At 47.3% G+C, this 10,671-nt stretch overlaps 3 protein-coding genes across 3 annotated transcripts; 2 read left to right on the top strand and 1 right to left on the bottom strand.

Annotated features, from left to right (window-relative positions):
- Positions 1–846: 846 nt before the first annotated feature.
- On the top strand, positions 847–3,467 carry FMAN_15419 (uncharacterized protein; the record flags this gene model as incomplete). The annotated part of the gene is made up of 3 exons (XM_041826140.1): positions 847–1,009; positions 1,067–1,250; positions 3,212–3,467. 3 exons carry the CDS (start codon positions 847–849, stop codon positions 3,465–3,467), a joined length of 603 nt encoding a protein of 200 aa, XP_041691451.1.
- Positions 3,468–7,571: 4,104 nt separating this feature from the next.
- On the top strand, positions 7,572–8,102 carry FMAN_15418 (uncharacterized protein; the record flags this gene model as incomplete). Its single annotated transcript, XM_041826139.1, has 1 exon — positions 7,572–8,102. One exon carries the CDS (start codon positions 7,572–7,574, stop codon positions 8,100–8,102), a length of 531 nt encoding a protein of 176 aa, XP_041691450.1.
- A 666-nt stretch (positions 8,103–8,768) lies between these two features.
- FMAN_15417 (uncharacterized protein) lies at positions 8,769–9,204 on the bottom strand (the record flags this gene model as incomplete). The annotated part of the gene is made up of 2 exons (XM_041826138.1): positions 8,769–8,938; positions 8,991–9,204. The coding sequence occupies 2 exons, from the start codon at positions 9,202–9,204 to the stop codon at positions 8,769–8,771; spliced, it is 384 nt and encodes a 127-aa protein (XP_041691449.1).
- Between the last annotated feature and the right edge of the window lie 1,467 nt (positions 9,205–10,671).

Below are 10,671 nucleotides of genomic sequence, written 5' to 3'. Positions count from 1 at the left end.
ATTAACCTTTTTAACTATATTATATTAAATTTATTATACTTTTAAAATATATTCTTTAATATATTAATTATAGTTATTAATATTAATTATAGCTATTAATATAATATCTATATGTAATAGCCTATAGGCTAATTAGGCCTATTATATAATTAATTATAATTATATTAATATAATTARATTAATATTAATAGAAACTATAAATTATATTATTAATAAAAAGAATGTTTTATTAAAAAGCTAATTTAATTTAATTAAAATAACTATTTTTAATTATACTTTAATTAATATAATTAATTATATAAATCTAAATATCTTAAATTATATAATATCTTTAAAGTAGTTAATTAAAAAGATATTCTAATTAAAAGATTTAAAAGAAGCTATAAGGTAAGGTAAGACCTTAATAATTAATTAAACTACCTTTTTAATTATCTTTTTAGGCTTAAACTTAATTAACTATAAAGAGTAACTATAAAATATAATTATTAAGGCTAAATATATATTTAATTTCTGTTTCTTTATATAAAGGTTCATAGGCTAATTATAATTTAAAACTATAAAAGTAAAGCTAAAATAAATATAAAGTAATAGTAAGGTTTTTAAACTAAAGGCTTTGTCTAACCACCTTCTGGGTTGCGTGCAGTGGGCCCCCAGGCTGAGGTTTAGGGTTATCGAGGTTAGGATAGTGGTTCTGGAGGTAATCTACAGTCTGCTAAACCTTTCCATGCTTTCCAATGTCATGAAGACTTCGTCTCCTAGCCAGTAACCCATAATTGCATAAGAGAAACTCGTATTGTTAAGAACATATATGCTTAAAACAATCCTCTTCTACAGATAGACGACGCTATGAAGTTTGTTTCGACTCTCCTATTCCCCCTCTCCTATGGTGTCCTTGCTCTTCAGAGTGCTCTTCGACATGCGGATCCTCAGCTTGTTCACCTTACGTTCTATGGTGGTCTTGATTCTTACTTTATGACTTTCCGTGCTGATGGCAGTACTCGCAAGACTGGTAGGCGTCGCTCTTAGCATATCCTTTTCAACACTTATCTTATGTACTCTTCTTCAGATCATGATCTCAGTGTCGATTTCATCGACAACTCAGACTACAATGCGCTTGAACAATGCTTCTTCGCCATCGAAGGCCAAGCGAAGTTGACCCCCAAGGTCAGTACCAAAGATGGCTCCCAGCACATCCTCGTCAACCCCTCTCGAGTGATCACTGCTGTCAGGCAGTTGTGTTCCTACATACGGTAAGCACACCAGATCTAACTCCCGTGATCCGGCATTTCTGACGAATATCAATGGTAGGCGAGTGCTATGATACACGCGGGCAGCTTGTAGGACCTTGCTGCAACGGTATGTGCATGGCCAATCGTTGTCGACCGTGGAACTCGACTCTGTCCTAGACTACTAGCCTACTGGAGAGGCATATAGCGAGAGTTCTTGGGAGAAAACGGTTATTATCCGATGAGCAAACGAGTGTCGTTTTGGCCATTCTTCTGTTGAAGATTTTGAGTTGGTATGTCGGTTATGGACTATCTTTAAAGCATATTGAGTTCAAATTGACCAGACTGAGAGTGATTGTGCAACATAGTTGTGCTGTCACTGACATCTTTGTGTCACATCAAGCGTCAGAAACAAGATGTGGACACGATTAAAGCATAAAGCAAATCTCAATTCTTCAGATCCAGAAAGTATCTCGTATATCGTACAGTTGTCAATAAGTCTATCATCAACTCCATAGCAATGTGCCGATCCAGTGGCTGTCAGGGACTGTGGGCGTCGTCGTCGTCAGCATCGCGATGCTCGGACCTTCGCTGGTCTCGAGGGCTGAGTCCCCATCAGGATGGGGTGCTACCATAAAAACCAATCTTTAAATACAGGGATATTAGTTAATTAGTAAATATACGGAGTACCTGTTTTATGTTAAAAGCATGTCAATTAGGCCTGAAGACTTAACATCCTGTATCTAGATAATATCTCCAAGTTCGTAAGAACGTGGGGGTGGCAGCCTAAATTCTAGTCGTAATGGCGAGATGGCATGGTGGAGGCCGTTTTGCCAATTCACCGTTTCCAAATCCACCGTTTTCACCGGTCAGAGTGCCGGCCACGTGCTTGCTAGAGGTCGGGGAGTACCTGGGGCTGAGTGGCACTTCGAGACCGCCCGACCCAATCCTGGCTTGCCTAAACGGGCCATTCCATCATGGCCAAGACCTTTGTCGCCTCCTAGTCCTGGAAAGGTATAGCTGCATGGATGCCGCCGACAAATGCGTCTTTTTGGTCTTTTGGTCGGGGCACGTACGCGGTAGTACATACTCAGAAAATACTTTAGTATGGGGGCCAAATAAAAGCATACACCAGTCACGTGCTTGAACCAACGAGTGATCCCCTTGCGGGTTCTTAAAGTCGTGTGGAAGCGGCCCTTTTCGGAGAGTTGATTTAATGCGGAGAAGAAGCAAGGCATTCTGCAGTAAATAAGAATTTAGCACCAGGTCCTCTAAGGACCAGCTGTGGAATGCGGTTTGCGAGTCCTCTACAGGGAGAAATCAATGGGCACCAAATGTGCCGCGTGTCCTGACAGTTTTGGAAATCAGGCTGCGCTGCAGCAGCTATTTGACAAATTGCAAGGTGGCCAATTAACCCAACAGGCGCCGAGTCTGTGCAGTGGCTCAGAACTGACGTAATGAGTTCTGGTGCGAGGTGCGATGCGCGTTGAGGTAATACTGTCATGGTATCACATCAGGCTGCTGTCCTCCAAATGAAAAGGCATCTGCGTCACACAGACCGCGAAAAGCTGAGTCTCATTCTCGGTCAACTATTAATTTTCAACCTACATCGGACATCTGATTGCAGGAGGCTCTCTAATGGCTACTTGGAGAACAGGGTTATGAATGTAAAGATGAGAAGTTGGAAACGGCCTGAAGTCAAGAAATTGACTTGGTAGATAATGTTGATTTGGGCCCTGCGGCTGAAAACTATAGGCCTACTCTTTTGTTTCGACGTTGGTTCGACATGGACGAATTTTGCAGCCTCCTGTCCTGCCCTTCCACCACCACCACCACCATAAGCTTCTCCTCCGCCTCATTAGCATACGGCACTAAAACTCCTACATCTCGACGATCTACACCTTATGAAGTCTGCAAGACGGACTATGATGGCCCTCACACCTCTGTCTCTTATCCGGGGGCAGAGTTGACCCCTCCCTCATCAGCAATGGGCCCGTCAAGCCTGAACCTGAGCACAACTCAATCTTGGACTCTCTCCCTAACACTCCCATGAAGCGAGAGCAACCCGGCTTCGAGTACGAGCAAAAGATGGACATGAACATGGCACATCGCGGATCAATAGGCTTGTCAATACCATCAAACTCTTTTGGCATGTACTCGTACTCTCCTGATGCTTCAATGGGCCCCGCCTCCCTGATGACGACACCACCGCAGAGCATCTCTGGCTCTGAGGCTGCCTAGATAGCAGCTTGGTCGGCGCCCACGGCGGTTCCTATCAAGGACCTCAAGGTCGTTGTTGTACTTTCTTGTGGCTTGCTTGAAGCGATCAGAGCACCAACAGACTCAATAGTCGATATATGGGGGAGTAAATGGAGGCGATGGTTATTCAGCTCAGGCTCATATTGTGATCTGACCGCAACTTCTCCCATTCGACTTCTCTATCAGTCGACCTTGCCTTCGCCGTATTAGAGAAGTCGTTCTTTTCTGACCAAGTCGGTCTTTTCGAGCTTCATTCCTGTTTAGATACCGATCCCTGCTATGCCTTGTAGTAAATATCGCAAGGCCGCGCTGTTCAGAAGATTGCTCAGCTTGAAAAGGACATAGCCTCGGGGTACAGCTTGAAGGCCCCAATATTCTCACACACCGGGACCAAGAGCGCTTATACGGTCTGCTAACACGAAAAGTATCGAATACTGGAAGCAGTTCAAGTGTAACATCGAGTCTGACTGTCGCCATAATGTAATGAGGAGAGAGAATAGTCAACATAACTCAGCGAGAACGGTGAAATGGAGGGCAGGAAGGAATCTGAGAAGCACGGAAACCTACGCTTTCTGACATCGCTGGATATATGTGCTGCGTGTGCTACGCATTAAGCGCCTAGCCAGGCAGTCAAAACGACACAGCCACCAATTTCAACTGTTCCATAGACAAGGCTATCCAAATGCGCATCTGAAACCCTGAGAGTTTGAAAGTGGGACCCTTTACAGTAGGTCGGTGGACTTCCCGTTCCCTGTAGCCTATCGGGTAGGTTTCCCCGTACGCGCGATGCGGCTTTGGCGCGCGCAAGAACCAGCTGTGCTCTTCCGGCGCAGCCTTGTATTAGTCTCTCGTCGTTAGCAAGGATTATTGACCAGACTCTTGTTGTACACGAAATCAGCCATGTCGTGGTTCTATAGGAGATGCCAGATAGATATGTTGACGTGGAATCAATGCCGATGTGTCTTTACGCACGATTCTGGCTACGTGTTAAACATTGCCACAGCGATCATTCTTGGCATCAAACGCAATAGATCTAATCAAGAAGCCATTTTCCTACCAAGGCTCTTGAAATCGGCGGTGCAGCGCCCGTGCACCCGGGCCTAAGATAAGGTCTTATCAGCGATGAAAACGATACCGATCTTCAAAGAAAGACGCGAGACGAGATGAGACGATGAACTTGAGCGGGTTGGCCAATAATCGAAAGTATTTGGTAGAATAAGGCTTGTCCATTGCTTTGGAATCATCTAATTTGTTACAGATCGACCTCCTCTCGACATCCTTCTCAACACTGCAGACGTCTACAGCTTGTCGTTATCCTCGACGCCAGTAACAGAACTTCCACCTTTCAAAGCCTAAAGCCGAGCAGCCGCAACACGAAAGGGCCTTTTTGGAATTGGTGGACCTGAATCCAATTGATGAAGGTTATGGTGTTGCGGCTGAAAGCGGGTTGACGAGATCCCGGTCCTGTGACTTAGAGTTATGCGGTGAACGACGTAGACCAATCAACGGCGCTGGAAAAAATATGAAACGGGATCCGATAAGCCCCTAGACTACATATTACCATGCGTCCATTTCGCGATGACTTCTCTTCTTCACTACCTTTGATAAGCCGAGTGATAATGTCTTCTCTTGAAAAATTACCACGCGAAGTTCTGTGCGAGGTATGATGTTACCTCTGGATTTCCTTCGAGCCTACTGACAAGACGCAGATCCTAGAGCACTTGCACGATGGCTTCAAAAGACATCGTTTTGGTGGATATGACCAGCCCGTGGGTAAGCATGAGTTGAAGGAGTTGAAACGACGGGAGTATTTAATTTCTATGCGTGCTGTAAACCGTCTGTTCTGCGGATTAGCCACCCCTGTACTCTTTCAACGCGTTGTTATCTTCTCCGGCAACCAAGTGAAGGAACACAATGGACCTGGTCCGACCCGTGAAACTGGCGCAACCCGACTGGGAAGCTATCAGAGGATCCTGTGCTACGAAAACTAGTCCGCCGTCTAGAATTCTGCGTCAAACGAGAGAGAGTCTATCGGTTTCCCCACCGAGAGACCAAGGAGAAAGACAGATGCCTGCGATATCTTGCGCGAATATCTACAGAGATTCAGATTGCATTACCGAGATTTCCTAACCTTGAGGTCCTGAAGCTTGACTTGGAAAGCATACCCTATAACTTCGCCATTGACACTGACGGCGGCCACAATCATATTGTGTGTTGGCGTCCTTTAGCCAGCACGTTTGTCAAAAGCCTCAATTTCGACCCCCAGTGAGGTCTGCGTTGACTGCTAGATATCTCCACAGTATGATGAGAAAATGGAGCCATGTGGATCCATTTGATGCAGCTATATGGTAGCCTGGAAATATTGCCACAAGATCACTCATATATTGTCTGGTACACCGAGTCCTTTCGATACCCGACGCTCCTTCCCTCCTTATACCCTCGGGTGTGCTATTGCAGGTACTCCAACCACTTTCAATAGCCAGTAACGTCGGCCATCGGTCCATAAACCGTATGGATGAAGGGTAAATAAATCCCACAGGATCACTTAAGGTTAGCTTCGGTACACAATGGCTAACAAGTTAGGCACAGTACCTCCTCTTCTGCTTCGAGGACCTTTGTAACAAGGTGTTCCCACCAAGGGTACCTCTTACCGATATCTTTGGAGAGAGCAGCTGGATCTCGCGGGATTTGTACTTCTTTGTCAATCCACCCCCAGATGCGTAAAAGTGCGTCGTACAAGGGGGGGACGCTCTGAGGTGACAGATAATTAGCCCCTAATTCTGCAGGGGACTCTGTGATCTGGAACCTTCACTTTGCAGCTGCTCATAGACTATTTGATTCAATTCATCAAGGTTTCTGTCCATCCACAAGTCCGGCGCCACTTCGGGACTGCCAAGCTTGTTATTGATCTGTTGTGTTCTTGTGAGGATGGTCTGTAGTGACGTATCATTAAGAAGTGCTTTCATGATGATTAGCGACAGATAATAGAATAAAATGTAAGACAGTCGTTTGGACCTCCGACCAGTATGCAGAGCGATGCAAATCACAAAGAAGAACAATACCAGTACTTATAGCCAATTTTCCTCGATTTCTCCTTTCGAGCCTCTTGCTCTACGATTAGAATTTCTTGATAACGCTGCTTTAGCTGTACTGTCTTACCTTTATCATACCTTCTAATCTTCATCTCCAGGGGAGATAGCCTTTAGCAAAGCTTTGATGATGATGATCGCTTGGCGGTCAACTGTAAATAGTCTTTTAATAGCGTTATTACAGTGAGCTATCATGTGAACAGACGATTTGTTTGTCCGTGTCATTGACGCTTTTTACTTAAATATCAAGAAACAAAGGTATGTAACAGATTCAAGTCTCTGGAGGCAAGAATATTTCCCCAGCACAAGCTGCTGTGTCCTGAAGTAGTCACTCTTCAGTACCAACAGCGAAGGCGATACTGACGGGGAGTCAAAAAGTCAGAAATGGCGTGTGTAAGTTGGCTGCACAATGCCGGCGATCCAGCGAGATCGACAGATACAAAGTGGACCTCTTAGGAAACCGCAGTAGATTTTGCCAAAGTTAAAACAAGTTGGTTATGTTGCTAGTTCTAAGTCATATAACTGGCTACTTTATAGCACTGTGAGCTCTCGAACCTGTAGACCATCCAGCATATATCGTAGTGCCATCGCTATTGCTTCCAGCTCGGCTGTGTACGGGTTCTGGTCGTCTCGCGACCCGATCGTGATTGAGTACCTGGCCACTATCTTGTCTGTTTGATCAGACGATCTTTGGACTACCATGCCACCCTTACCCACTAAGCCTTCTCTGCTAAAAGCGCTGGTCGCTATGGCAGTATCGTTGACCTTCTTCGCCGTTGTTAGCGCCGCTTCGCGGTCGGCCTCGTAGATGAACGACACATAATTGTGCCATGGCGGTAACGCATATGCCTCAATCGTTTTCATCCGCTCCATCCCGCTTCCTTCATGTGCAAGCGTCAGCTTCTTCAGCGGCGACATGTATCTTCGATTCGTTGACACCTTGAGGGCTACGGACGGATGCATCTTTGGTAGCGTCTTGATGTTGACGTACATCCGCATGCCTACTTGGGCGTGCCGCTCGCATACCGTCGATATGCTTGCTTCTACTTCCGCCACTACTATCGAGACCGTCCGGAAAGCGACCGTGATGGCTCGCGCTCATCTTCTGAGCCCTGTTGAACCACCTCAGCTCTCTCTCGCCTCGTGCATGCGACTAAACGACCAAAGCGTAGTCCATCGTCCCAGGAACAGTGGCTGTAAAAAGCTGTCTAGCCGTACGTGCGGATTCCATTTTCAACCTTTTCAGACACATGGTCGCTGTGAGACCTCTGGTAACTGCTTCAGCCATGTGCTTCTTGAACCTCAGTCTCGCATCCGTGATGACGCCCAAGATCTTGGCTTTCAGTTTCGGCTTGATCACGTCTCCCTTGATCGTGAACGGTATACGACTGGTACAGTCGACGATACGGGTAAAGTGCACGATGACCGTCTTGTCGCACTCAAATGTCTCCCATACCAGTGCACGATCGATGATGGCCTAAATACCTTCTCTGTTGTCTTCCGCCGTCGGACCTGTGACCCAGGCTGAGTAGTCGTCGACAAAAGCAATTGTCTCCGCTTGAGTCTATCTTACTTTGCACTAGGTCTGCATTGAATAAAGGAACGTTATTGGCGATAGTTGTGATTCTTGCGGGAGATCAGCTTGTGGCAGATCTCGTAGCGCGGAGGTGTACCCGTTCACCATAATGGTAGCCGTGCGGTTCGAGCAGAAAGCGTCGATCCACACAGCTCCGTGGGTATACCCCGTGCCTCGAGTCTCTGTAGCAGCCTGTCCTTGAACACCACGTTGTAGACTCTTTTGACGTCGAAGCTGACCATACGGACCACTTTGTGGTCGCGCCACACTTTGTAAACCTGTTCCTGGAAGAGCAACAGAGCCTGCTCCGCTTACCGTCGCTCCCTCGCCCCAAAGTGACTAGTGGGTAAGAGTGTGTACGTCTCGACAGCATGCGATATACGGTCCGCCACTACACCTTCGAAAATCTTGCCCAGCGTCGATAGAAGCGAGATCGGTCTCCACGCCTTGGCTATCTTATAGTCGCCCTTGTTCGGTTTCCTGAGTGGGATGATCTTGGCCGTCCTCCACTAACGAAGTGGTTGTCCCGTGTTCAATGATGTGTGAAACAGGTACAATACCCGCTCCTTCACCACCAGCCAGAGCTGCTTCCGCATCATCGTCGCAAGTCCGTCTTAATCAGGCGCCTTCCAAGCCTTGGCCTACATCACCTCTTGGTCCACCTCCTTCATCGTAAGGTTCGGCATGGCCACTTCTCTGCGCCGCGGTCGCGGACCTTCGTCTTCTATGCATATCGGTAGCAGTGGGAAGAAGACATGAAGCACTCCCTCCGTCTGTTCGACTTTGTCCTTCATCATTGTTTCATTAGTTCTTTTTAGCAGAGGCACCTTATCACCATACGCCTCTTATCAGGTTTGAGGGACTTAGCAGTTTGCCAGATATTGGACCCATCGACGAGAAAGTCATCTCGGTGCGCCTTCTTATGTCTTTTGATCGCATTGTGATGCTCTTTGGCTGCTTTTTTGGCTCGATCTTCCAGACTGTTGATCCGCTGGCCGGCCCGACGCCGGGCACTTGCCAGGTCTCTCAAGAACGTGTACGTCCTACGAAGCATGGCGCGGTCAATGGTCCACCATCTCTTAGCAAACGGTGATGGCTTCGCACGCGGGACCAGTTCATGAATCGCAGGGAGAACAATTCCCATAAGCCTTTTCGTTTGGGTCTAGACGTCGCCATCCCATGGAAGTGGAGAGAGCTTTCCTTCGTCCTCTCCCTGATTACGTTCCAGGGCACATGTTTGAACAACAATCTTGGTTCCGTTGTCCTCTCGGGCGTCGCGAGATCAAACTCCGTCTGGATGGTCCTATGATCTGATCCATGCTCGAGCGGATGTAAACCGCAGTGGACCAAACCGTCTGCTAGCTCAGCTGATGCGAGCGTCAAGCAATTATAATCCCACTGCCTGATCCTTCCCATGTCTTCGCGCCTCATGGAAGGATACTGAGCGGGCCATGCTCGTCTATGGGAAATATAATCAGCCCTGCCTCACTCTGTCTCCTGCCTGTCACGTTATCGCCTCCCCAGAGCTGATCGTGCCAGTTGAAGTCGCGGGCAAGAATGATGTCCATTCTCTTCCCCGTGCTGCTACGAAAGCTCATAATGGTCGCATATAGCTGTCTCATAGCGGTGCGCAAAGCTTCTTCACCTTTACCCCCGTACACCGTTACCACCAAGATTTCTCAGCAGGGCCACCGAAGTTTTGCCCCCGTGAGATCGACCGAGGGTATCGGCACCTGTTCCACCTCTAGGAAGCTACGAATCCAGAGAATGCTCCAGATCGGCCACTGTACCTCGTGCCTCTTCATAGGTATATACTTGATCCAGTTTCTGTAGCTATTTGACATCATCACTGCCAATCTCTAACATGAAGAGCGTATAGTTCGGCGACTGCCAGCACAGCATAGTCCTGCAAGTCTGTTTGGTTCATCATGCTTAGTTAGTGCCCATCGGTAGTACGTAGTTTATCGTACCCGATAGTTTTGACTGAACGACTCGTGCGGTCCTCCACACAGGACGCACTTTGGCTCAAGGGTAGAGCAGTCTCAATAGCGATTACCCATTTCCGTATACTTGCCGCATCGTTGTGTCTTGCTGCAAGCAAAGGCCTTGTGGCCAGTCTCCCAGCAGTTGTAGCATTGGGCGGGCCTTGGCGTCGCTCAAAAATGTTGATGCTGGCCGACTCTCCAGCTAAGTGAAAGTATCTGTCTTCAAGCAATCATCGCGCATGACCCGGCTTGGATCACCATCAAGTCACACACCTTCCCGTTCTCCTTATTGCTGAGCAAGTGCAATCTTTGCTGGCATTGCCCCGTTCTCTTTTCCCAACACTCCGGTTGCACTTGACAGAATGTTACCAGATGAATCTGGAACTCATGTCCCATTGGCACCGTTGATCTTGGCCGGGTATAGCTGGTCTCGGAGCACCCTTGCGCCCTCCACCGTCGTCCTCTCTGCCACCTCTTTGGCGCCTTCGTCTCAAATACTACTTTGATGCGGTCTTCGTTCCTCACAGCCTTTACTA

Source organism: Fusarium mangiferae (genome assembly GCF_900044065.1).
Source record: "Fusarium mangiferae strain MRC7560 genome assembly, contig: FMAN_scaffold030, whole genome shotgun sequence".
In the NCBI taxonomy this organism is placed as follows: domain Eukaryota; kingdom Fungi; phylum Ascomycota; class Sordariomycetes; order Hypocreales; family Nectriaceae; genus Fusarium; species Fusarium mangiferae.
The sequence above is the reverse complement of the archived record's forward strand: the minus strand, read 5'-3'. Positions and strand labels throughout refer to the sequence as shown.